Source organism: Podarcis pityusensis (genome assembly GCF_964106645.2).
Source record: "Podarcis pityusensis genome assembly, chromosome: 12".
Taxonomy (NCBI): Eukaryota; Metazoa; Chordata; class Lepidosauria; order Squamata; family Lacertidae; genus Podarcis; species Podarcis pityusensis.
Genome location: NC_138037.1, coordinates 29,021,542 through 29,049,520, shown reverse-complemented (window position 1 = coordinate 29,049,520; position 27,979 = coordinate 29,021,542). Strand labels below are relative to the sequence as shown.

The window sequence follows — 27,979 nt, the reverse complement described above, 5'->3', positions numbered from 1 at the left end:
TTAAAATTGGATTATTAAGAATATAAGGCCTTAAGGATGTGCATGAACGAGCATTAAACAATGGAACTAAGAGGGGGAGTGGAGGGAAGTCAAGCAAAATCATGGTGTTGTGGTTGTTGTTGTTTTTTTAAAAAAGGGGTTTTTTTTTTGTTCTTTTCTTTTATGCATTGGTGTTGTTATTTTTAATTTTTAATTTTTTGTGGTTATTTTTGGGAAATTAATAAAATGTTACCCAATAAATATATGCTCATGATTCATCCTAATCCTCAGAAGTTCTTCTTTTCCAAGCTAAAAGAATGAAATAAAAAGGGCTTCCATAAATAACTGTTCTACTATTTCTTGAGGGTTTCTACCTCCGGACCTCTCTAAAACCACATGGGATATCACTAGACACCTTACATCATTGAGTAACACGGAGTCAGAAAAGCTTGCTGAGGTATGCTTATGGAAACAGAGCTCCAGGTAAATTAGGACATAATTACCAAGTGCATTATTAATGTAATTATTGTGTGTGTACTTTATAAATGTAATCATTGTCTAATTATTAGCATAATTATTGAAGGCCAAAACTGGCAAGACACAGGAGACCTGTGGTCAGCCATTTTCACTTTAACATAAAATAAACTTAAGGGAAGTGCAAATAGCAACTTTGAAGTCAACTAGCCATGAGTGGGGTGGATGGAGGTGTTGCTTAGCAACCAAGCAGTGGTATGTGTTCCTATTGGCTGTGTAGTTCACAGGGAGTTTTCTTCTGTGTGTTTGGTTAACCGGTAAAAGTTTCCCTGATATGTAGAAAGCCTAATTTAGGAAAGACGAGACTTCTCTGTTCCTTTCTCTTTTAATTATACCCTGTATTTTGTTCAGTTTGCTCAGTAAACTGTTATCAATACTTTTCTCTCTGGACTCCATCTGTGTCATTTAAGTGCCTTTGCTAACATGAATTGGGCATAGAGAAGAATTATGTAGATCACCTACATGAACCTAAATAAATAAATAAAAATGCTGGTTTATTTATTGCAAAAATTCATATACCGCCCTTGAAATAAAAACACTGACATATACCGCCACTGAAATAAAAACTGTCATTTCTACCCAGCGGATCTGCCTCACCTCACCAAACTTTCCCCGCTAGGAAACTGAGATGGATTCATGAAATACATTGAGCCCTTGTCTTAATTAATGGAGACTGGCAGGTCAAGTTGACAATTGTCTGTTGATGGAGCCAGAAGGCAAGGATCAAGCCTTAGGCACTAGAAAAGAACAAGAAAAGAAGAGGGAGGGGTGGGGGTGGCGAGAAAGGTATGCTTAGTTTGCCCCTGTCACTTTCTCCAGTTGCCATGGCGATGCCTAATCTCAATCAGAAATCAAAAAGGAAAAAAAAGGGAGAAAGAAAGAAAAGATAAGAGTGATGACTGTTGGGTTATTCTAAAGCCTCCAGGCCGGGGCCAGCTTGTGATCATCACCCAGGTAGACAGCGCTTGAATGCCAGACTGTAAGACTAGGCTGCGATCCCAGGAGCATGGGAAGGCTGGAATGAAGCTCCCTTGAAAAGGCAAAAAAAAGGGAAAGATTTGTGGGGCAGAGCGAGGGAGGAGAAAGATGAGGGGAGCCAGCGCTGTGTCTGAGAAAGAAGAATCCAGGCGCCAACAGGGTAACAGCTGCCTCAGGTATGTAGCCAGTTTCAGCTCGTTCCCAGCTCTGCCAAGCCCTAAACATGCACTCTCTTCTCTCTCTCGCTCTCTCTCTCTCTCTCTCTCTCTCTCTCTCTCTCTCTCACACACACACACACACACTTACCTAAAGAGGCAGCCGTTTTACTAGATACCATCTATCTTGCAGACCAAAAATGGGAGTCTTGACTTCTGGGCACTTCTCCCAACAATTGTTTGTGGTTAAATCATTTTCAGGTCTCTGTAAAAAAAAAAGAAAAAAAGTGCAATATGTATAATCATGTCTTGAAATACAGGCAGACAAGTGCTTTGTTAACACACCGGTGCCAGCCTGAGGATTTGCCACATCAAAATGTCCAGGATTATAAGGGACATGATGCTTTTTTATCTTACCACTGCTGGGTTTTCATGGAAAAGCAACCTTCGATGGATGCCCAAGGCAGGTCTTTGATCTAGCAGCAGCTGAAGCAAAGCAAAACAAAGATTCTCTCTTTCAGCATTGCTTTGGTGCTTCTGCTTTTGCTGTTCAGGAACAGCAGGACTGAAAGAAGGCAGAGCCACAGTTCAGATGTCCCAGGCATTTTTCAAGTATGCCCCTTGCCTGAAGTGTAGGAAATATTAAGCTAGATGGGCCAACTGCAACTTCCAGAGCTGACCTGAGACATTTTGCTGCCTGAGGCAAAGGATAAGATGGTGCCCCTAATTCCATGGTGATTGGACTGAGGGTGGACCCAAATTTCAATACTGGCAACAGGGTAGCAGCATCCCCCAGCTCGCTATTTGGGGGGGGGGGGTGCGCAGGGTATTCCTGCTTCTGCCCTCCAACAGAAGGGAACAGCCAAGGAGGTGATGGTGGTGCTGTCCCTCAGCTTCTGCCACCCGAGGCTACTGCCTCCCTCTGCTCGATGGTCATGCCAACCCTGGTAGCTGCCTATGTTCCTAAGACATAGAGGCTCTTTTATCCTCTCCTGGGGCTCATGTCCAAAATCAGGAGGCAGACTGAGGCAATTGCCTTGGGTGGCAAAATTCTGTGAGGTGACCCACCCCTGCCATTGGAGAAGTGAGGAAAACACTGGGGTGGCTTCTGGTGAGATTTCACATGATCTTGTGGAGCTCCCATGAGATCTCACCACTGCTGCTGCCACTTCTTCTATGGCAGGGTGCCCCCCTGCCCACCCCCACTGCCACCATGCAACCCCAACAAACAAGGCACCATCCCATTTCACCTCAGGCAGCGGGACAGGATGGGCCCACCTCTGTCCAAAAAGCAACCATTTTCATTGATATTCCCCAGGAGCCAGTATATCTCGAGAAATCCACAGATGGAGAGACAGTGGCCAAGGACTTCCCAAAAGCATCAGGAGAAGAAGGTGATGAGCAAGGAAATGTAGCCACAATCATGGCAAAGGCACTGTGGCAAAAGAATTAATAGACAGATCAAAAGGAAAAGTGATAAGTTGGAGACTCCAACAAGTCGGACTTCCGGGTCAGCGCCATTGGTGAATGGCGGAGTTCCTCCGACCGGAGGAACGGGCTCCGTGAAAACTGGGTCTTCCCGCCGCGGCGAAGGTGGGGACCCGCTAGAAATCCCAGGCGGAGGAAGCCTGGGAACGTGGGGTTCGGCAGGGCACCAGAAGCGCCCCCCTACTCGCGGGGAATCCCATCTAGGGGCTCCGGAGCGAAGTGGGGTGAGAAGCGCGGTGCTACGAACTGACTGCTACTTTCACGGAGTGAAGCCGCACAGCCATTGCCAGAGAGCGCTGACTTTTTCCTGTGGACAATTGGACTTAAAACAAGTACCCGTGAGTAGAAATGGAAAATTGGATCAAGAAATTGCTTTAATTTGGTATCGAAGCGGGAAGGTGTAAACAGGAAGTCCGCCTTCCGTTTCTTTGTATATAGACTAAAGCAAAAATTTTGCAAGCTAAAGCCGGGAAGCTGTCAAAAAAGGACTAAATTTCCTTCATTTAGAACCACTGAAACCCCCCTTGGAAGCAGGAGAAAAGGGGGGGAACTCTGTTTAACCCTAGCAGGAGAAGGAGTGAAGAAGGATAAGTTTCCATCGTCTCTAACCTGGGAACGGGGTGTCAGAGACAGAAACTGTTGCTGAGGTTCATTGACGTAACACTTTGACAGATAGCTAATGAAGAGAAACAAGTTGATTTTAATGTTGCCTTTTGCATCTTAAAGAAACAAAATATTTGAAAAACGTCTGAAATATCTGAAAAATGAAAGTAACTTTCCTTTGTCTTTAAAAAAAAATGGCTACAAGTAGATTGTCTCCTCTAGAGGGAGCTTGCTAAATTGTTGTTGCAGCATACTTGAGACCCAACATCTGTGAGATTAAGACTGTGGGAACAGACTTTTCCGACCTTGAACAAAGATGAGCTGGGAGAAAGACTGGTTGCTTGCTCTATGTAAGACAAATGCTTTGCTGGAACAGATGCATGAAAAGATGGACTTGATGAATGAGAAAATGGATTTGACTGTTGTGGTTAATAACATTGATACAGAAATCATCCAAGAACCAACCTATCAATCTGTACCGACTGGGCAAGTGCAGTTGACAATGGAGGAGGATGTGGCTGCACCCCAAATAGTACAAATGGAGAGACCCAAGGCTCTACAGGAGCATAAGCCACTGTTATTGAAGATTGAAGCTGGAGTGGGCCAAGGGGAGTCTGGAGATGAGGAGGCTTCTAGCTTTGGAGAGATTCTGAAATTTGATTTTAAATCCATTTTGGATTACATCGAGGACTGTGGGGAGTGGGACTGTGGGGAATGGGAGAGCTGGATGAAGGGTGATGGAGACAATTTTGGGTTGGAATCCCCCAGAGACCTACTCCTCAATGAGAAAGGAAAGAAACTAAGACAGAGACCAACAAGAGACAAGGAAAAGGGCAAGCACAAACAAAATGAAGAAGAATTGTAGAAGGGACATGGAAGAGATTTAAGGGCCTCGGACATAAGGCTTCCAGGCTGATGGACTAGACAGAATGGACAATAAGGACAATAAGGACTGACATGACCCGAGACCAGGAAGAAGAGATGCTGGATGATGATTGGAAGAGAATTTATAATGGAAACTTTTTTATTTTAGAATCAGCTAATGAATATTAGGGAAAATGTGGGAATGAAACTATACGACTCTAGCAGAAATGATATTAGGAGTTATGTATATTTGAAATTTAAGATTTAAGTTTTAAGGCACTTAGGGGTAAGATAAGGTTAAATAAATTAAGGTAATCTGAATAATAGAATATGGGGAAAGATGGTAAGGATTTGTTGAGTTAATTATTAGGTTAAATTGTCAAGACAAATTTTATAACAAAAATTGAGAAAGATGGAAAGAATTTGCTGAAATAATTACTAAACTAGAATACAAAAACGGAGGTGTGAGGAGGTCAGTGAAACAAGCAAATGGAAATTATGGATATGCAATTTGGGATTTGTGTTTTTTTCCCCCTCTTTCTTCTTCTTTTTTACTTTTTTTATTGCTGTATTGTTATATTGGTTTTCACATTATGTGCTTTTCTCTCCTTTTTTTTATTGTCTTCTTTTTCTTTTTTCTTTTTTTGTATTGTAGTGTTGTTTGCTATTTTTTATTTTTCTTGTAATTTTGAAATTATCAATAAATATTATTTTTTTAAAAAAGAGACTCCAACAAGTGTCTACTGATGTGCATGTTTTGTCTCTTGACAGATGAATGATCTATTGCCCTCTCTCTTTATATAGATCTAAAATGGGCAAGGTGTTGGTGGTTGACCCATATGATTCAGGGTTGGGTCATCTTGACTCAGTGCTTCTGTTAAGATATACAGGTAGCATTTAGTGGTGAGGAGTGCATTTTTCCAGCTTTGGTTGACACATCCATGACAGTCTTTCCTGATAAAATCAGCTGTTGCTACAGTTATTCATGCCCCTGTTACTTTCTGATTAGACTACTCTCATGCACCCTTTAAGGGGCTCCCCTTGAAATGTATTCTGAAACAGCAATTGGAGCAAAACGCTACTGCCAACGAGTTGACTGGAACTAGATGTTGAGAACATGCGGTGCCCATTTTGTTTTTATCTACACTGGTTACTAGTTTGTTTCCAGGCACAATTCAAGGTGCTGGTTTGGGCTTTTAAAGCCCTAAATGACTTGAGAACTAGGTAGCTTAAAAAGACCACTTTCTTCCATACACCCCCCCCCCCCCAGCATCTGAGGCCTTGATGCACATTCCATGGCAGTTAGCCCATCAAAAAACGTGAATGCATTCAAAGAGGTCTGTGCCCAGTCAGAAATCTGTACACTGTTGTGTGAACTCCATCCTTCATTCTGAGACTCCATGCCATTAGTTATAGGAACACAGTTTTGGAAACATAGGAATCTGTCTTGTACCAAGGCTATTTAGCTCAGCATTCTCTACAGGGACTGGCAGCTGTTCTCCAGAGTTTCTCTCCCTTTCCTACCTTGGAGATACCAAGGACCTTCTGCATGCAAGGCAGGTGCTCTCCTGCTGAGCCATAGTCCTTTTAAAACCACTGGTCCACAGATTTGACGCAACCATAATTTATGAATTGGCAAAGGAGTACCACATGTGTATGCCAGACGGTCACCAAGACTGCTTTCTGCGCATCCTCCCCAAATGGGCTTGGCTCATAAAAGGAGTAATTGAGAAGATTCTCTGCGGTTCTAAAAGCCCGTAACAGCTCCTGCCATAATGGAGGAGGTGGTCTCTAACCAATGTATCCAAAATGCACAGAATGAAAGTCTGCAATATATTCTTCATCGCCCGATCTACGACTGAGTTACATTGCGCTGTGGTAGTTTAATTCCAGCAACTACTGTCCCCATTTACACGCACCAGTGGAAGCAAATTAGCTTAAATCCAAGAACTCCAACTTAAGTGGGTTGTGAATTGGGCTGCCCAGGTTATAATTTACTTTTTCATCCAGCTCAAATACTACCAAAGTGAAACACCATCCTTCGGTGGTTGCAGAACATCCTGCTGTGTAATGTTTTCCGCCACAGTTGCTGTCTGGTAAGGAAACTACAAATATTTGGAATTAATGCCTGCCTTTTGATGCCAATTCTCTGATTGCTACCAAATATGTTCACAGTGTAAACCAGTCACTTTCCTTTAAATTCCAAGTCTAAACATCACTGGGCACCAACAGCAGAGCTTGCTGGCTGCCCAGTTTGCATTCTTTTCCCTCCTTAAAAATACATTTGGTTCCGCTACATGGAGTTGGACCAGTAATAAAAGTTATTGTTCCACATTTAAGTATTTCTTTTCACTGCTTTGGTGAAACCACTTGGGTAATGCTTTGTTTGTTTGTTTGTTTGTTTGTTTGGTAAGTAGGAGAAAATGTGTGTGAAGCCTTAATATAGATTTTATACATTTTTTCCACTGTGCTTTAAGCTGCATTATTGTGATTCTTACAAGGGGATAATTTTGAATAAATAAATAAATAAATAAATAAATAATAAAGTGTTTGGTCAATCTCACCATCATTCTCTAGGCAATAAAGGCTGCTCCCCTAAACCTGTAACCGATTGAATAAAGACTTTGGGGTACGTGTTGGGGGGGGTGAATGTGGTCACTTGCACATTTGGCAATTATCAATAAAAATAAGACCAAAAGGTAATGGGCTAATTTTCACCAGGTATACTATTGGTACCCTCTTACCATCGTGAAGCAGAAGCCTAGCAGAACTGAAATGTCACAACAGACATTTACTCAAATACCTGGGGGAAATGTAACAAAAAAGGTGTTAGTGGAAAAATCATCTTTCAGCAAAATTACCTAATATATTTGCTAATGGTATCTTATTTAAAAGCCATAAAAATACTGGGATAAAAGCACATTCAACGAGGTGTTGTATTTATAAGTGTTTGTCACCTTGGCAACAAAAGCTATATTCGAAATCTAACACTAGCTATGATGGGCCAAGACCTTTTAAAATTGGTAAATACTTCTTTATGGCAACTGCTTTTAGCTGAAGAACGCAAGAGCTGTAAAAGGCAAGTTCTTCATTGCATAACAAGTCTTTACTAGCGCTCAGCTCTGATTCGCTCTGTCTCCCTACTGTACCTGCAACCTTTTCTTCATAACAAAGAAAATAGTGCATTTTCAAATACTGCGAAACACTGGTTTCTTTCCCCTTCTTCCAGAAACAAGAATAATAATATCTGCCTATGGTTTTATTTTTTATTTATTTATTTTGCATTGGAATCCTGATATAAAACACATTTATTGGGGGGGGGGGATATGTATCAAGGGATTTCAGGAGAAACCGTTCCTCAATAATTGTGTGTAAAATCATATGATCAGTTTTATTCTCAAGCATAGATTTACCATTAACCCATAGATCTGTTTATTCTGTTTAGATTTTGTGCCTGCCTACCAAAAGCAGGTTGTGTGATCTTAAAAACCAAAGGAAAAGCACAGGGGCAAGCCTATGAAAAGCCAGGACAAAACCCCTCACAGAATATCTCCAGGACTAGATTAAGCTGAAATAAATTAACAGAATAATAATAATAATAATAATAATAATAATAATAATTGATTATTTGTACCCCACCCATCTGGCTGGGTTTCCCCAGCCACTCTGGGTGGCTTCCAGCAAAGACCAAAAATACACTAAAAGTCACACATTAATTAATTAATTAATTAATTAATATAATGTAATTAATAAAATAAGGAAATAAGAACTTTTGACTGCTGAAAAATATTGTGGAATGATTGGTTAAGTAGAGTTAGCAGCAGCAAATCAAAAATTTATTATTATAATTCTTATTAGTGCTGTTTTTCTAGAAAAAGAGGTACCAGAATTCACTGCGAACTTCTCTGTTTCTCTCTTAAAATGGCAATGGCGCCCACCTGAGAGGTGCTGGAGCTGAGCCCCAGTGAGCTCCAGCTGAAAAAAAGCCATGATGATGATGACAATGATGATTGGAACCCTATACCCCAGTTCTGTGTTTCTATCTTGTAACGAAATTGGATTCATTTCCACACCCTGATCCAGCAATCAGGGAGGAAATAGTCAACCTGTTGCGTATCTTGTAGCCCTTTTAGGTCCAAAAATTACAATGAGGCTAGTGGAAGTTAGGATTCGTTTATTTAAACAATCAGATCTATGATTAAACCATGGAGAAGGAATGAGCATGTAAAGAGTGAGGCAGCTGCTGGAGGAGATTATGATTGCAGAAAACACCATTGGTGTACATGTACTTTAGAGCAGGGGGTCAGCAAACTTTTTCAGCAGGGGGCTGGTCCACTGTCCCTCAGACCTTGTGGGGGGCCGAACTATATTTCTTGGGGGGAGAATGAATGAATTCCTATGCCCCACAAATAACCCAGAGATGCATTCAGAGATGCATTTTAAATAAAAGCACACATTCTACTCATGTAAAAACACCAGGCAGGTCCCACAAATAACCCAGAGATGCATTTTAAATAAAAGGACACTCTGTGTGGTGTTGTGGTTAAGAGCAGTAGATTCGTAATCTGGGGAACCGGGTTCGTGTCTCCGCTCCTCCACATGCAGCTGCTAGGTGACCTTGGGCCAGTCACACTTCTCTGAAGTCTCTCAGCCTCACTCACCTCACAGAGTGTTTGTTGTGGGGGAGGAAGGGAAAAGGAGATTGTTAGCCGCTTTGAGACTCCTTCAGATAGTGATAAAGCAGGATATCAAATCCAAACTCTTCTTCTTCTTCTTCTTCTTCTTCTTCTTCTTCTTCTTCTTCTTCTTCTTCTTCTTCTTCATGTAAAAACACCAGGCAGGCCCCACAAATAACCCTGAGATGCATTTTAAATAAAAGCACACATTCTACTCATGTAAAAACACACTGATTCCCGGACCGTCCACGGGCCAGATTTAGAAGGCGATTGGGCCAGATCTGGCCCCCGGGCCTTAGTTTGCCTACCCATGCTTTAGTGTTTCAAGAGAGAGAAAGGAAAAGGGCAGAGTGAAAAAGGGGTGGGACAATCCAGCAAACATTGTTAGTATGGAACCTTCATTTATTTCAATAAGGGGGCTTTGTGGGATGGAATGATGAATTCTGACGCGGCTGGTAGTTGGCTCCCTTGAGAAATTCCCCATGGATTTTATTTTGTTTTCTGCCTCCCTTGCAGACCAGTTTCCCATAATTTAGTATGCAACATAACTTGATCAAGACATACAGTCCTGCCAAGCTTATTATTGGCATAATTTATGCTATGTTTTTAACAGACAGAAGAGATTTACGCTCATTATCTTCCTTACAGATCCAAGAGGAACGACTGGCTGGAGCGTTTTCAGACACACACATCCTACACCTTGGTGGGTTTGGGCTGCTCTTCAGCCAGATGCTTGTAGTTCTCATAGTGCCTGCAAAGGGAAATAGCGACATTATATGGTGTGGTTCAGACAGCATTGTTCAAGGGTGGATAACAGGATGGAGAAAATGATTTCCAATTAACCCAGCTGGAGTGGATCACATGGTAGCCAATGGGTCTTTTATTCAAGAGCATAATTTTTACTTGATTGATAAACCTAACACGACACTTGAGAATACATTCTGGTTACATCTTAACCATTAAACTCTTCATTTACCCCAAAATGAATAGATTAATATTAAATAAACTCTACTGAAAAATGTGTCCAATTCAACCATGTACTAGTACAAATTTGTAAGAGTCTTGAAAGAAAATTACATGATGAGTCGTCTGAAGAATTTGAGAATATAATATATACTGGTTTTATTCCATACATGCTTCCACTATGTTTCTTTTCTCATCTATATAGTTATCAGGAATCTTGCTGCTAGGGTGGATTTATCTAAATGACCCATAGATTTGCTTGCAACTAGAATTCTTCAGTTCTAAGCAGATGTGGCAACCAAATGTCTTAGATAAACTCCATCTACCACCCCAAGTGGGACGCGGGTGGCGCTGTGGGTTAAACCACAGAGCCTAGGACTTGCTGATCAGAAGGTTGGCGGTTCGAATCCCCGCGACGGGGTGAGCTCCCATTGCTCGGTCCCTGCTCCTGCCAACCTAGCAGTTCAAAAGCATGTCAAAGTGCAAGTAGATAAATAGGTACCACTCCAGCGGCAAGGTAAACGGCGTTTCCGTGCGCTGCTCTGGTTCGCCAGAAGTGGCTTAGTCATGCTGGCCACATGACCCAGAAGCTGTACACCGGCTCCCTCAGCCAATAAAGCGAGATGAGCGCCACAACCCCAGAGTCAGTCACGACTGGATCTAATGGTCAGGGGTACCTTACCACCCCAAGTGGTGTGCTAACAAGTACAAGACTTTTTTAATAATAATAATAATAATAATAATAATAATAATAATAATAAATCATTTCCCTCCCTGTTTGCTGTCTGAGCCATTGGGGTCAATGGTACAGAAAGGTCTTTGGGAGAACAGTGCTCAATTTGGGGGGGGGGTGTCCCCCACAGAGCAAGGCTGGTTTGTTTAATGAAAGCTTTTAGAAAACCAGAGGGAGGAGCTTGGCTGAAGTTGGTGGTAGCAGGCCCATGCACGGCAGCCAGGTACACTTGCCCCAGGCCTCAGAGGGCTAAGTTGGCCAGGGACCCCTAGCAGGGGCTGTCGGACTTATACGCTGTCATGCCAAGAACAATACTCCCACCCCGGGCCTCAGACAAGCTTTGCACAGGCCTGGGTGGGAATCAGGGCTTTTGCATTTCATTAAAGGTCCCCCTACCATTTATCCCATGGTTCAAAGTTGTGATTGTGAACCCCATGAAATCAGAACATCTGCAGTTGGGACATCGGCAGCTGCTTACGTGGCTCTATGGATGCCTGCACTCAGTATGTGGATTATAAAATGCAGGGTTGGTGGGACTATTGAGAAACAACTGTGCATCAATTATTGGCCAACAAGTTTATGACCCAACAAAGATTTGAAATTAAGTTTTGAGTTCAATACTCTATCCTAGGTGCAGCGGCGGTGCAAGCCGATCGGGCACCTGGGGCAGCGTGCGTGCCCTGTGCCCATAGGGGCGGGGCCAGGACACTCTGTGGGGCCTCTGAGGAGTCTGCCTGCCTCCTCCCACTCAGTCGTCCTACAGCTGAGGTGGAGGCGGCGGGTGGACCATATGGGGCAGCGCAGAGCCTGCGGGCGCCCAAGCCACTGTGTCACTCCCAGGAGAGACACGTGGCTCGGGCGCGCTGTAGGCCCCACGGTGAGTGCCACCCGGCATTTCGTCACCCACCTCAGTGGTGACACCCAGGGAGACCCGCCTCCAGCATCCCCTTTCCTCTGCCCCTGCCCAGGTGTGGGGGAACTGTGGTCTCCAGATGTAGCAGAATTATAACTCCCATCATCCCTGGCCATTGGCCATGCTTGCTGGGGCTGATGGGGTTTCTGGTTCAGCAACATCTGGCGAGACAAAGGTTCCCCGCTCCTGCTCTTTCCAATGGACCACGTTGTCAAACTCTAATACCTTTGCAGTTTATTTCTTGGTATTAATACACTAGTGGGCAGAAGTAGTGGGGAAGAGTAATATGGGGCTCATTGCTGGCTGTTCTGTCTCATAAAATTAACTTATGTCCACAGTTATTCAAATCTTCCAGAAATTACAAAGCTCAATCAGGTTTCATGCCCTTATTTCCTTTTCCACCATTGCCTAGCCTCTGATCATATAGGGAACACACAGGAGCAAGTCTGAAATGTTATCAGTGTGGGTCTTGCATATCCCCCCCACTTCAAAACCAGGACACAGAGCAAGCCAGCTGTGCAAGTCATTGACTCATGAATCAACCTCTTGGTGTTCAAGGAAAAGAACTGGCAACCTGGCAGCTCTCTTATAAGGCAAGGGAAGTAACTGCCTAGCGAGAACACATCAGAGCCTCCACAGGCACAAACTTGTTCTGCCATGTACACACTGCACTCTGTGTTACTCTGACTCACCAGCAGAATACAGAATTAACCTGAATAAATGTGACTTTACAGTCTTCTTTAGGTGTTATGTGACTTTAAAAATAATAACAATGAATAAATAAAGTAATAAACAACTGATGACATTCAACTGAATACCATTGAACTGATAAATGCATTTTGTGTGTGTTAAAAAGAAAACAAGTGATTATATGTATATATCAAGTCATTCTAGGCACTCCAAAGGGTTTGTGTTGACTGACATAATACCTTTAAGTTCACACAATTCTATGTGAATTCCATGTGTCCTTGATGCCTTTGATCAGGGATGGGCAGAAAGTAAATTGGGATTCACTGGTAGATGTCTGGGTGATTTGAAGTAAATTAGCAAGAATTTCTGACACACTTTTTAAAAAAAAAACACAATGGCAACAACAAAATGAGTTTCCCCGCCATAAAGCATATTGCCAAATGAAAAAACAAACAAACCCACTGCTGGTTCTGGGGAGGTATCCAAATGTGTATTTTTAATGGAAGAACTATGATCTCAGTTCAGATACTCAAATTCCTGAGCCAAGGGCTATTTAATTCTAAGTGTATGTATTTATACTTGGGGTTTTTAGTAAAGTTTTAAAAAAGAAAGAAACCAGAGTAGATCTCACAAGTCTGAAGTCTACCCACCCCTGCCTTAGATCATATTCTTCAAGGCTGCTAGCAAAATATATCCTGGAATTGGGGTTTTAAGGGCTTTTTATATTAATAAATTTTGAGTGTTAGTACCCTAAGCCAAGGTCTTTATGCTGCATGCTTGTGCACAGATTTAACTCTTCTGTTTTGCCAGTCAAAACCTTCTCACCTTTGGTTCTCAATGTACACAGCTGACGCTGTACAGTTAGAAGATCCCAGGTCCTATTCAGTTTAATCAGTGGAGCAGAATTTGAAGAAGAAACAAAAGCTATAATGTATGTCCCATGCTGGAAAATGCAAGGCATGTTTCTTTATGAAGTAGTATGGAGAGTGTCAATTATTTCTGAAGCAAGCATTCACTTTAAGCGCCTTCAATCATATAGAAAGTTGTTGCAAAATATGATTCCTTTCTTCAGCGCTCCAATTCAACAAACTCCTGCAGAATCCAACTTCATTTTAAAGTGATAAATCTCACTCACTGCAGGCACCACAAGTAGGTAGCTGACCAGACCCAATCAGTTACCCTCTGGTTTTGTAACTGTAGAATACATTTATGAAAAGTGAGAGGGATACGGCTATAGATACATTTGACATCTGATGACCCCTTCTGTTGCTAACCTCTTGTGTGGATTTAGCTCATGCTCCCTGGCAAGCACTGTGATTGCAGAAGCCAAAAATAAAATTAGGCATCATGGCTTAACTTCACATTGTAGCAGATTGTGGCATTAGGATACAGAACCAGGGCAACAAAGGGAAGTAACGTGCAACCAAATAAAACCGGGAAACAATGTAAAAGTTGAGAAATAGCAATTACCCGCTATATTACAATATAATGCCAAATGAATGTCATTTACTATCACAAAACATTTAAAAGTAGCAGTGGCTTGTGACGTGAGTCTTTTCAATTGATTTGTTGGGATGGGGTGGGGCAAGTCAGCAAGGTTTGGGGTGTTCAAAGTCCCCCTCCTCCCCCTTTTTATAGAGGAGAGTTGAATCAGTTTTACTTGAAAAATAGGAATTAATGACTAGAAAAGCAATTTCTGCTGATACGTGACAATAAACTTGGTCAAGTATTAAGGAATCCATAACACTGTTAATTTTAATAGGACGCTGGGAAGATTGGTACTTAATCTATTAGACCAGGGGTTCCCAATTGGTGGCCCATGGCCCCCAAGAGGTACACATAACCCACCCAGGGGGTCTGTGACACCATTCTCATAACAAAACTACAATAGAGATATCAAAAATTTCAAAAGTAGAGGGTCCATGGCTTGGCTTTTGAAAAAAAGGGGTTTGAAATACTTAGCTAATTGGGAACCACTGTACTAGATGATTTAGGATCTGTAATAGCAGCAAATGCAGACTAGAAAGGGCTAATTGTTTTTATTGGACCTGTTCTGTGACAAAGAATTATTGGCAGATTTCATGAAATCATCAAATGAGTTTGGAATATGGAATATGGTATATGCTCACATCTTTCACAGGTTTCCAGTTCCAAGGATTCCACATATATGTGAAAACTGCCCATACTCAACCCTTCCAGCCCCCCATTGGCTACCAGGTCAGAGAGCTTAAAAACTGTTTTTGCACCCAAGCAGACCCAGTGCAAAAAGGTTTTAAGGTCTCTGCATGAAATCTTGCAAGAGCATCCCACAGCCAGCACATTGAGTGGGCCTTGCCTGCTAATCAAGGTGCAGAGTTTAAAAGTTCTTTCTGTGCGATGTATGGTAATCCCACTCTGACCCGGCACAAAAAGAGCTTTTAAACTCTTCCCCTTGGTTGGGATTTGGCTTGTGAAAATTCAACCAGCCTGCCTTCAACTGTGTATGGTTGAAATCACACAATTAAAATGCGTGTAAGATGTGGGCATACTGTATGTTTAAACCCTAGAGTATTTTTATTAACATTTTTGGAAGATGCTGGTTCTTAGATAAAGATAATTATTTTATATGTTTGCAACGGAAAGGATACTTTACACAAAGTACTGGAAAAAGAAAGAGTCCCATTGACTGGAATAATAATAATAATAATAATAATAATAATAATAATGATATTTTATTTGTATCCCGCCCTCCCCAGCCAAAGCCGGGCTCAGAGTGGCTAACATCATATAAATTAGACAATATGCATAATACAATATACACTATGCAAATAAAATAACATTCAACATTCATTTAAATAATATAGACTATTAAATATGGCAAATCAAAATGGAGGATTTTGCAACACTGAACAAGATATCTTTGATTTTATGGGTAAAGCAAGAAGAAAAACGTTTTAAAGGTTTTGAACAAGAATGAGCTTTTTTAAAAAAAATGAATGAAAAATAATGGGAGATAATTTATAATGTTAACCATTTTCGGGGTCTCTAAGAATTGTAATTAAGAAAATTAGCAAATATAAATAAAATCATTCTGTCCAATGACAGTTCTCATCTTGTGAGTTCTTTTCTTTCTTTCTTTTGGGTATGTGTTTTAATCTTCATGATTTCATTTTAGTTTATCTAGTCTACTATATTCCTTAATATTACAAGGATGTTCCTTGCTGTTTCCCCCACCTCTTTATATTGTAAACTCTTTTGTAAACTAATTTTGAAAGCAATAATAATAATAATATGAAGGAAAAGGCACTTTGTAAAACATGTGCCCTACAGGCTGCCTGTTGCAAATCAGAAAGAGCTTTGCCAGCAAACCATGAAATCCAGCAGGAAATAATTGAACCTTCCAGCAGCCTTTGGACCTCTCCTGGCAAAGGAGGATGGGAGCACTAGATTTTACATAGATTATAGAAAATTAAAGTCATCATAAAAGATTACATTTACAGATTACTGTAAATGCTGTGGGAGAGTCAGTATGGTTTTCCACAAAGGGCCTTAAAAGTGGGTATTTGAGGGTGGAAATGAACCCAAGATACAAGGGAAAGCTGTGTGCCCTTTGAGGCTGTAATCCAACCTAAACACACTTTCTGAGTACTAAGTCCCATAATATTTCTGAGCAAAAATGCTTAGGATTGCTCTGCTCCAAAAGTTCTGAGGACCAGACCATCTTTAAGAAGGGGATAGTGTTGTGAGCGTGCTATCTAATTACTGTCAATAGGCCATCTGAAGCCATCCTTTATTCCCCTATATTTTGGCAATACATGTTCATTGTGTCATGCCAACAGAGAGAGGGAAAACTCAAGTTGTGTGGGATGCAGAAAAATCTTCAAGAAAAATGTTTTGCTTTGCTGTGTTATGTGGCTTGTATACATAATCAGGTACTTTTATAGCAGTTACATTTTAGTACAATGTTCTTCAACTGATGTAGATCCACATCGTTGTTGCAACTAAATCTTCAGAAATACATCAGTCGTAGTAAAACTGTTTCATTGTTGTTGTTCAGGATTCTTTCTAAAGTGATAAGAAGAAGGGGGAAAACAGAAAGGGGGTGACTACATGCAAACGAGGAGTTCCTTTATCTTGAATAGCTGTAAGCATATATTTTCAGAGACGCACAGAATTGTAGAATTGGAAGGCAGTCCGAATATCATCTAGTCCAGCTCCCTGCAATGCTGGAATCTCAACTAAAGCATCCACGACAGATGGTCATCCAACTTCTGCTTAGAAACCTCCAATGAAAGAGTCAATCGCCTTCTGAGGGAGTCCATTCCACTGTCAAACAGCTCTTCCTGTCAGAAAAGTTATTCCTGGTGTTTAGTCGGAATCTTCCTCCCCCCCCCCACCCCGAGAGTGAACTGTGTAATGGAGACAAACTGGCAAGGTTTTCACATATTACATTACAATACAGATGTACCAAAGCCAACACCATTTCCTCCCCATCCCCCCATACATTTACATTTCTATTTCCTCAATCCATCATGTTATTCTTTTCTCCTTCCTCCCACTTCCTTCTGCCCCAACTCGATTTCCTCCACATTATACAATTTACAATAATCTTTGCATTCTACAATCTTCTCAAATCATCTATATATTCTTATTATCTTTCCTTACTAATTTTTTCCATCCAGTACTTCACATTTTAATCTAGGCATATTAGCACATCTTTTTTTGAGCAATATTCCTTTCTTGTAACTTGGAGCCCTTGGTTTGAGTCCTGCCCTCTGGAGCAAGGGAAAACCAGCTTGATTCACCGTCCCTTAAAGTGATTTGGAAACGGCTATTATTATATCTCCTCTTTTCCAGGCTAAACATACCCAACTCCTTCACAATTGCACACAACCCAACCAACAATTAAATTTGTTGTTGTTGTTGTTTAGTCGTTTAGTCATGTCCGACTCTTCGTGACCCCATGGACCAGAGCACGCCAGGCACTTCTGTCTTCCACTGCCTCCCGCAGCTTGGTCAAACTCATGCTGGTAGCTTCGAGAACACTGTCCAACCATCTCGTCCTCTGTCGTCCCCTTCTCCTTGTGCCCTCCATCTTTCCCAACATCAGGGTCTTTTCCAGGGAGTCTTTTCTTCTCATGAGGTGGCCAAAGTATTGGAGCCTCAGCTTCAGGATCTGTCCTTCCACTCAGGGCTGATTTCCTTCAGAATGGATAGGTTTGATCTTCTTGCAGTCCATGGGACTCTCAAGAGTCTCCTCCAGCACCATAATTCAAAAGCATCAATTCTTCGGCGATCAGCCTTCTTTATGGTCCAACTCTCACTTCCATACATCACTACTGGGAAAACCATAGCTTTAACTATACGGACCTTTGTTGGCAAGGTGATGTCTCTGCTTTTTAAGATGCAACAATTAAATAGTAAGGTCTAAAAATCAAGATACAAAGAAATTAATATCAGGTAACAGCAACAAACCCTGCTTCCAACCCCCCCCCCCAACAACACCGCAGCCCAAGAGTCTGTTCAGCAGCATCAACTTTTGCAGCTGGAGTCATTCAAGGCCTTTCTGGGCTATGTGGGGAAAGGCCTGCAAGCTCTTCCAGGACTCACAGCCAAGATGGGTTAGTCAGCATCTTCCTACCTCACAGGGTTGTTGTGAGGATGGAAGTGGGGAGCAATGGGCACCACCCCATCTTGTTTGGCAGAAAGGCGGGATACGAATGACACAAACAAATATCACTATTGATGTAGGATGTAGTATATTGTATTGCGTGCTTTTGTTGCTTACGCCCCATTGCCTCTGCCCCCCTCCCTCCGAAAAGAAAAGCGCCGAAACTCCCTCCCTGCACATCCCCGCCGAGGTAACTAAACACAAAGAACGAGCTGGACGCGAAATAAACTGCCGTGACGCGGGACCAAGAGCGTGCAGCGCGTGGTTGTGGGGGTGGGGATGACGCCAATACGCTCTCGCGAGCGACGTCGGCGGCTAGAGCGGCCAGGCCGCGCGGGAGAGGGCGCATGCGCCTTCCGCCCGCCCGCTCGCTTGCCGGCCGGCCTCCCGGTTCCGTCGCCGTCCCGTCATTCCCAGCGGGGAGCAATAGAGTGGGAGTCTCTGGCGGGCTCTAGAGCGGCGCAAGGCCGATGATGTCGGAGAAGAAACAGCCCGTCGACTTGGGGCTCTTGGAGGAGGACGACGAGTTCGAGGAGTTCCCGGCCGAAGGTAGCCTTGAACCCAGAAGGGGAGCGGCTCGTGGGGGGGGGGGGGCTGAGGGACGAGGACGGTGACTGTGCGCTGTTGCCTGGGGGGGGGCGGGGAGGCTTTAGGAGAGGCTGAACACTAGGCCTCAAACACGCCTCTGTGTGGGCGCGCGCTGTTCCCGCGAGAGGGGCCCCCCTCTTCACAGTTGGGGCTTGGTTGCTCCCGCGTAGGAGCCTCTGCGGCCTCGGGGCCTTATCTCCCAGCATCCCTTTCGCGCCTGAGGCTGCCCACGCGCCACACATTTAAAGTACGTGACTCCTCAGACCTGCAGTTCCCAGCATCGAACTATAGTTCCCAGGATGCTTTGCCCCGCGGGGTGGGAGTGTAAGAATGCCATGTGCGGTGGATGTGCGGTGTGCTTACGCAGCGCGAGTTCCTGGCTGGCTGTCTCACCCACATCGTCCCCCCATTCCGAAGTGAGAATCGTCTCGTGTGGAAGAAACGTCAGGTGTAGGGTTGAGGCGTGACAGGTGGCTGGCCAGGTTTTGGACCGCTTTAAAACGCGTGTACCGTTCGGAGGATTTCTCTCCGCTTGTGCACTTTGGGCTAAACAGGGATGTGATCCGACTGTTTTCCTGGGTACAGTTGGTAGGACCAAGTTCTCACACCTGGTGAACAAAGATGCTATCCTTGATCAATAGACGTGATGGCATGTACAGAAAGCCAGTCAATGTGTGTTAAACATTTAGCAGCAGCTGTTTAATAATTGTCACTCTTGCGTATTCAGAACACCATGTTTACTATCCCCTTTAATAGCCGGGAAGAAAGCCCTGTTCATTTATAGAACTTGCTTCCAGTAAATTGTGGCAGACTCAGGAACCAAGGGCCTCAGTCTTTGCTGAATGACCAGAAATGCAGATTCTGGTTTCAGACAGTACTTGCTCAACTTTATTATGTTTCTATTACATTCGAATATGATTGGTTGATTCGTTGCTGTTGCTGATCTGCTGTGGTGGTGGTGGTGCTTTTTCAACAGTAAAACAGGATTGCACAAACAGTGGATACTGTTGACCTTAAATAAGGCTTCTGTATTATTGTATAGCTCAGCAAAACTATGTAGAGGATTTTTTAAAAGCCTGTTTCATACAATTTATTAGCAGTATTATGTTTTTAAACATCTCTGCTTTGTAGCTGAACTTTGTTATATATTTTAAAGCTTGATGCTATGCACATTGTGCTAAAAGCAGTGCCACTATCATTTTGCTTTAATTGCATTTGCTGTGCTGCAGTTGCTCAGCACTGAGAAGTGCAAAGTTTTTTTGTATAAAAATCTTGAGCTGCTGATTTGTCATATTATTTCAGCAGTCTAACTGAAAGAGCCTTTAGAATTTTAGTAGTATAGGTATGAATGATAATAGCATGGGTATCAGTAAACTTCTGTGTTAAATTTCAGAAGTGCACCTTCCAGCTACAGAGTTTCACAATGCAAAGTTATATTGACATATGAGAAAGAAACATTCCACAAAGAATGTTTTTATTAAAGCACCCTACATTTCAAGGCTGATTTTATTCTTACCTTTCAAATTCAACCATCTGAAATCGATTTGTTCTATTTTTGTTAAGCATTCCATTGTGGTACAGTATTCCTTATAAGAATTCATCACATGCTAAATATTTTTTGGAAATTGTACAGAAGTGTGAAAAATAAGTTACTTAGGTATGTTAGAGCAATAAACAACGTATATGTTGGCTTTTAAGTGTAGAAGAATTTAACAACTGTGTTATACAAGTAGTTTTAAGATCTTTGAAACGTGGGCATGTTGTAGTTAATTAATGATACAGTACATTCAAATCCCCATAGTGCTTTATATTTTTTTCATTTTATCTGGTGAAAGGAAAATAATACCACTGGATGATAATTTTACATTTGCAAGTGTGCAAATAACATCCTTTAGCTGCATGAATAATGTATAGTTACAGGCTTTCTGTCCCAGTTTTTGTGAAGATGACTGCTGCTTATAGTGCAGCAAGTTTAATCAGTAGGGAACACAAAGCGAGGTGATCATTTTATCAGCTAATGTTCCAAATGCTGCAAGTTGCACAGAACTTTGATGTGGAAACTAGTTGTCTGTTTGGAACGTTTGAGGGTGGGGAAAAGCCTCCTACCCACCACCCCCATCAGTACCTATTGTGTTACCCGGAGCTGCTGTACAGCTGGATGCACTTGGGGTTTTGCATTTCACACCGTATTAATTTTAGTGAGCATGTCTTTCAGCCCAACCCATTTGCTTTCAAGAAATTATGGTAGCTACAAAGATACCAGTGATCCATATAATTTCAGTTACTGAAATAAGAATGTGTTGCAAGTTATGTTTTGCGTTGCTCTGTTTAGTATTTCAACAGAGATTGATCTGTTAGAACAGAGGCTGTTGTGATCTAAAACGAATTAATGCACTCTGCTGACATTATTGTGTTCATTAATATTATAGCAATGTCAGTTGCAAGAAGCTTTTCTCAAAAGCCCAGTTAAAACATGGCAGGTCTACTCCTTGGTTAAAAACATGCTAGGCAGTAAGTTTCATTTATTTATGAAAAATAAATAAGCAACTTACACAAAACAAAAACTTGCAATGTGCAAAATTTAAAACATAGAATAAAACATCAGAGATATATCTAAGTATCCTGGATTTTTCCATTCCTAAATCGTAGTATGTATGTTTAGAATTTGACAGTGGTTAACATAAGTGCCAACAAACCCCTCAGCCATGATTAAGTGGAGTGAGTGGTATTTACTCCAGGGAGAGGAAAGACTGTAAGATGAGAGTCTGCTCATCTCAAGGCTGGTTAGCAGGGAGCATTACTTATTTGTTTCAGAATCATCAAAAGATTAACTTGATTCATATTTTTAATGCATAAAAGCTCAACGTGCTATATAGTAAACGAGAATGCCAAAGCCCTGAAATGCTCGTATCTTGTGTCTTTTGAAAAACACCACCTAAATGTGAAACTTATACAGTAGTATTTTGGTTACAAAGCCAGTGAACTGTCATAGCATAGTTACTGTATTTTTGCATCAGGTTGCCACAGTATTGTTTAAGCACAGGACTGGTTTACTTATTCTCGTGGGTTAGAGTTCTAGAGATCAGAAATGTATTTGAAAAGCCAGTTTTTACTTTGGAAAATAGTAGAAAGGCATTGCTGGAACGGGTCGTTTTTATGTCCTGAAGGATGGCATTAGAAATGTACAGCAATACATGATCTTTGATCGCTGACTCTATCATTGTGTGTCTCAAATCTTACACATTTGTGCCAATGGTTTGAAAGCCTGTCAGGAGAAAAGCACATGGTTTAATAGCCTGAGCTCCCACTTGTTTTGCAGTGATGAAATCTGATGTGCAACTTATTCACATGTCATTTTTCAAATTCCCTGGTATTAGGGTCCCAACTGGTATTGAAGTAGTATCCATGGAGTTTAAATATATGAATAGGGACTGACCTCTCAATACTCCTTACTAGGAGGACGGAACTCTGGGCCCTTTCCCTAATTGGGTTCAACCTCTCTCTTTTTAAAAAAGCTTTCTGGGCCAGTACCTGATCTTTGGTCAGACAGCATCTAGTTTGCTGCTCTCTAATCTCTTTGCCTCATTTCCTCACCCTAGCGTGTTGTCTAGGTTGCTTGATACTGACTCACCTTACTCGCTTCCACCACCTTGAACAGAGCTGTTCAGCCTTACAAATTTGGAATATCTGTGACTAGAAATTACCAGCCAGACCTTTTAAGGGGATCAGTCTGTGAAGTGCTTCTATCATTTGACTCCAATCATGCATTTACAAACCACGAGTCTTGGCTTTGGTCCAGATCTAACCGTTAAAACAATCTCAGTTCATACCAATGGAGCTCTGTCACCTTATAAAGTGTGTATAAGATACTGGGAAAGTGGTAGATACAAGATACATGTTTTAGCCACTGTTCACTTTCAGTTTTTACCTTTGTCATTAATATTGCTGCATGAACTGCAGTAAATATTGCATACAGTGGTACCTCGGGTTACATACGCTTCAGGTTACAGACTCCGCTAACCCAGAAATAGTGCTTCAGGTTAAGAACTTTGCTTCAGGATGAGAACAGAATTTGTGCTCCAGCGGCGCAGCAACAGCAGGAGGCCCCATTAGCTAAAGTGGTGCTTCAGGTTAAGAACAGTTTCAGGTTAAGTACGGACCTCCGGAACGAATTAAGTACTTAACCCGAGGTACCACTGTACTTACAGAAGAGTGGCATGAAATTACATTGTGCTCTGAATTGTATCGTTAAAGTTGCATTTATTTATTTCATTTCATAAAATTGATACACTGTTTGTTAAAAAAAACCCTCAAAGCAGTCTCCCAAACAATAATGCAGTAAGATTATTGTTAAAACAGTTAAAAACAACTATTTATAACACAATTAAAGGGAATGAAGCTTTCTGATATTCAAGTTGCTGAAATGTTTTGCTCACAGTTTAACTGTATATAAACTAAACTTGTCCTGTGTCCTTTTTTTCAGACTGGGCTGGTTTAGATGAAGATGAAGATGCACATGTGTGGGAAGACAATTGGGATGATGACAATGTGGAAGATGATTTCTCCAATCAGCTAAGGTCATCTAAAAGTTTTCAGTATATACAAATAGTGAAAAAATTGCAGGCTAGAATCCCTCAAACAAGAATCAGATCTGACATGCTGGACAAAATCTCATTTTGTAGTGGCTCCCATACGTAACATGGAACTTTGTACACATCAGCAGTTGCTTTAAGTTTCAAGCTGTATCACTTTACTGATATTTAGCCATATTGTGCACATAATAAAATAGCTGCAGTGTCAACTAGTATTAATCACTATTGAGGCACTAGCAGCTCTAAATGGGTTAAGTTCAATTTCTCCAGCTGAATTTTGAGATGAAAATTGTGTTGCTGTCACTTATTGTCAGTCTGAAAAAGCAGTTTTAAGTTAATTGCAGGACTGACTATTATTTCTTATACAGCAGATATTGATAAAATAGCCAAAACTGAAGAACCATGCCAGATACATCAGAAAGAAGAGGAGGAGAAAGCATTTAATGATTGGATCATATTTCAGTTGCTTCATCTGTTTTCCTTTATCTACTGTATCTGCAAAATAACGCTTCCTGTTCTGAGATTATTTTTTCTCTGTATATAGCGTATTTTTGTTACCTTGGCTGCATGCTTAGCAATGCCTTGCCTCCCTTTGGCCTTGAGGGGTTTGTGGCTTCCTCAGGCAAAGAAGATGGAGATACATGCACACTGAAACAACATACCGTATTTTTCGCCCTATAGGACGCACTTTTCCCCCTCCAAAAATGAAGGGGAAATGTGTGTGCATCCTATGGGGCGAATGCAGGCTTTCGCTGAAGCCTGGAAAGCGAGAGGGGTTGGTGCGCACCGACCCCTCTCGCTCTCCAGGCTTCAGGAGAGCCCCACCGCCAGCCCGCTGTCCCCCGGAACGCCGCCAGCCCGCTGTCTCCTGACCTGGTTTGAAGGCTGGCGGCGGGGAGAAGCGTGCTTCTCCCCACTGCCAGCCCCACAAGCTCGGGGGACAGCAGGGAGGCGCAGCACGCCATCCTGCTGTCTCCTGACCTGGTTTGGAGGCTGACGGTGGGGAGAAGCGTGCTTCTCCCCGCCGCCAGCCCCGCAAGCTCGGGGGACAGCGGGGAGGCGCAGTGCGCCCAGGCTTAGCTTCGCGCAGGTCTCCGCAAGCCGTGGGAGCCCGGCCTGGGCTCCCACGGCTTGCGGAGAGCTGCATGTTCTGGGGGCTGGGGTCGGGGGAAGCTCGGGGGGGAAAATAATTTTTCCCCCTTTACTCCCTCCCCCCCCCAAAAAAAATTAGGTGCGTCCTATGGGCCAGTGCGTCCTATAGGGTGAAAAATACGGTAATTTAAAGGCTTGTGCTTCTTGTGTCTGCTTTAGCATCTCAGTAGGGAATAGGGGTGGGTGGCGAATGGATGCAACCACAGGTAGAGGGGAGAGGAAAGTTTTGGAGGAAGTAGCGTAGGAGAGCTGAAGCAAGATACATATTTCATTGAACTGTTTACAACAACCTTTTACTATTGATTGGTGCAGGTGGATATATGATAAACAGCTGGATCCAGACTAAGTTAGTTGCACATTGGTCCTACTTAAATGAGTGTGAAAAGTTAGTTATAACTGACAGTGCAGTCATGAAGCTTCCTTCTAGGTAAGTGGGTATAGGATTGTAGCTTGAATGAAGTCATTTCAGTGGGAACATAGTGCAGCTTACTTTAATCTGGATCCAACCCAATTTAAAAAGGATTTTATATTATGTAATCAGACTTTTCATCAGAATACTAATTGTTTTGGAAGCAAAAGGAGGAGTAATTAGAATATGTTTTGAGAGATTTTATACATGTTGGGTTGAGCCCAGACACTTCCTGGCACTTGGGTCTCATTGATACTCAATAGAAACTTAGTCTGCTTCCAATCAAGTATTTTTTTTTTAATGTAAGCAAGAATTGAGTGTCTAACATTTCGTAGGATTTAAATAATTTGTGTGCTTTGTTTTTACTTTACAGAGCTGAATTAGAAAAACACGGCTACAAGATGGAAACCTCATAGCTTTCAGTGATGCTGCGGTCTGGGATGGGACTGCTGTATATTGAACAGAGAAATGTTACAGAATGCTAGCTGGAAGCAGAAATACTAGAATGTCCTTTATTACCCCCAAAATTTGTTTTTGTTTTGTATGAATAAAAAATTGAAACTTAAAGGGTTTTGTATTGTCAGTATTGTTCAACTTTATTTCTGAATTATTGGTATGTTCAAAAATAATATTGTCAGCTATACTAAGTCTGGGTTCATTATAATGTTGACTTCCTTAACATGATACTTGAAGTCCACTGAAGCAAAGTGAATTGAAGGTTTGTGACATTTTATCACTATATATCAGAACTAGAGAAAAACTACTGTGGTTAGTGTTTACCACTTTGGGAGGAAGAGCAGGACAGAAGTGTAATAAACAAGTCTTATGCCGAAATACTTCATCAACTTTTCTTTGCTTAAACATGTGAAGCATACAAGTTAAATGCCTCTGAAGAAGGAAGTCGCATGTGAGAGGCAACCTGGGTGGTTGTAAGTGGAAGCTGCTTAGTCCAGTCTGCATGCTTAGTCATAGCCGTAGATGTGCTCCTGCTGGGAAGCTTACCTTCCCTGCTGAGAGATTTGCCTGTTCCAGAATTGTCAGCTTGATGATAGTTGAAGCCACACTGTCCAAACTTTACAGCAATGAAACAAAAGTATTCCTTAGTTAACCTTGAAGTGAAGTACAATAAAACACACAGCTGATGTTGAATGAACATACCACCCAATGCTATTTTTTTATGAGTACAAAGAGGGACAAACATTTATTCTATCTTGTCTTACAGGGCCACATCAGTTTAAGAGTAGAGCAGGGAAAGTGGTGGGAGTAACCTAATATTAGTACTAGAAACACTTTCTTTAACCTTGTTTAGCTAAATAACCTTGAGTATATCATGATGCAATTGGGTAAATATGATAATGGTACATTGCCAGCTTCTGGGGAAACACTTGGGCGGGTTTGTTGAGTCAGCCAACTCATGGTGAGCTCTGGCTAGGGTTATTTGCAGGACACCATGACTTCTGCCCTAAGCCAGTTGTTCTGGGGGAAAAAATGCCCATAGGCCACATTGGTTGTTTTGCAAAACTAGATAGTTCACCTTTAAGCAGCGCTATGCCTTTATCCAATTTTGCATGGTTTGGAGAAAGAAAGCAAATGACTACTTGAATAGCTTAGTCATACATTTATTACTCAAGCTACATGAGTCATTTAATAAGTATAGAGCAAAATTCACTATCGCAAAAACTGACTCAAGAACATATAAATGCTTTAAGCTTTTTTCGTTCTCTTCCTCACACGGTATTTTGGCATTGTACTGGGAATTGCGAAGAAAGCAAAATGTTGGCTATAAATAACAGAAAGTAAAAGTTGGAATGAAAATCTGAGCTGACCCTTTTCAGTTTCATTACATAAAGTAAAGTCAACTAGAAGATATAGAACCTTGACTGACTAAAGCACCTCTTAGTCATCTGAAATGAATGTGTGGAAGTCACATAGAAGTTGGCACAAGCTTGCTTTCTCCTGCTCCAGAGGGTAGGACCCAAACTAATGGCTTCAAGTTAAAAGAAAAGAGATTCTGACTAAACATCAGGAAGAGCTTTCTGACAGTAAGAACTGTAGCAACATATATGACTAAATGCTGGAACGCTCCCTTCTTCTGACTGTCTTCAACTCCTCTAAAAGTCACCTTAATCCTAAATATGTTTGCTCTGAATGAATTTCCATTGATTTCAGTAGAACTGGTTTCCAGGTAAGCAGGCTGTATTTGTAGTGCACACACGTGTCATTGACATCTGATTGTTTCCCCTGCAACAAAACATATTCCGAATTTGCTGGCTCAAAATATATCAGTGTGCAGCAATAGTGATGAAAGGAAGTGTTGGAGATTAAAATAATACTGTATGAAGAATGAACAATTTATGACTTCTCTATATTTCCAGGCTCCATCAAGGATACATACCAGCCAGGCAAAAACTCTCAAGGAGGATAGAAAGCAGAGCCATTGAGGTGCATGCCCTGGGGAGCAGAGGTGTGGCTGGGGAGTGGTCCAAAGAGCCCCCAGGACCAAATGAAGAGGTTTTGGGGGTGTGAGGGAAGGAAAATGTGAATACAGTTCAATGGACTGTATAAATCCAATTGCCCGCATTTGCAGTGCTCTTAGATACATCGATGATGCAGCCGTACAGTGGTACCTCTGGTTAAGAACTTAATTCGTTCCGGAGGTCCGTACTTAACCTGAAACTGTTCTTAAACTGAGGTACCACTTTAGCTAATGGGGCCTCCTGCTGCCACCGCGCAATTTCTGTTCTCATCTTGAAGTAAAGTTCTTAACCCGAGGTACTACTTCCAGGTTAGCGGAGTCTGTAACCTGAAGCGATTGTAACCCGAAGCATTTGTAACCCGAGGTACCACTGTACTTCAAATACTGTGTGATTATGGTTAGGCGATCTCAGAAAGATATTGCAGAGCTGGAAAGGAAGTTGTTGGCTGGAGAAAGGGGAACCTATGTGATCCAAGGGCTGGAACAACGATGGGGGAAAGGGTACAACATGTTTTTAGTTGTTTTTCAAGGGTGAT

At 42.0% G+C, this 27,979-nt stretch overlaps 1 protein-coding gene across 1 annotated transcript; it reads left to right on the top strand.

The window, feature by feature from the left end:
* Positions 1 to 18,575: 18,575 nt before the first annotated feature.
* Positions 18,576 to 25,534, top strand: SEM1 (SEM1 26S proteasome subunit). The gene is made up of 3 exons (XM_080975173.1): positions 18,576 to 18,775; positions 23,298 to 23,391; positions 25,341 to 25,534. Exons 1-3 carry the CDS (start codon positions 18,697 to 18,699, stop codon positions 25,381 to 25,383), a joined length of 216 nt encoding a protein of 71 aa, XP_080831299.1. The 5' UTR covers positions 18,576 to 18,696; the 3' UTR covers positions 25,384 to 25,534.
* Positions 25,535 to 27,979: the final 2,445 nt, after the last annotated feature.

What these genes read in the sequence shown, in the direction of transcription:
- SEM1 (XM_080975173.1), top strand. Translation starts at nt 18,697, where the DNA reads ATGATGTCGGAGAAGAAACAGCCCGTCGACTTGGGGCTCTTGGAGGAG. An exon ending in CGAGGAGTTCCCGGCCGAAG is followed by an intron (nt 18,776 to 23,297) that starts GTAGCCTTGAAC and finishes CCTTTTTTTCAG; the next exon opens with ACTGGGCTGGTTTAGATGAA. An exon ending in GATTTCTCCAATCAGCTAAG is followed by an intron (nt 23,392 to 25,340) that starts GTCATCTAAAAG and finishes TTTACTTTACAG; the next exon opens with AGCTGAATTAGAAAAACACG.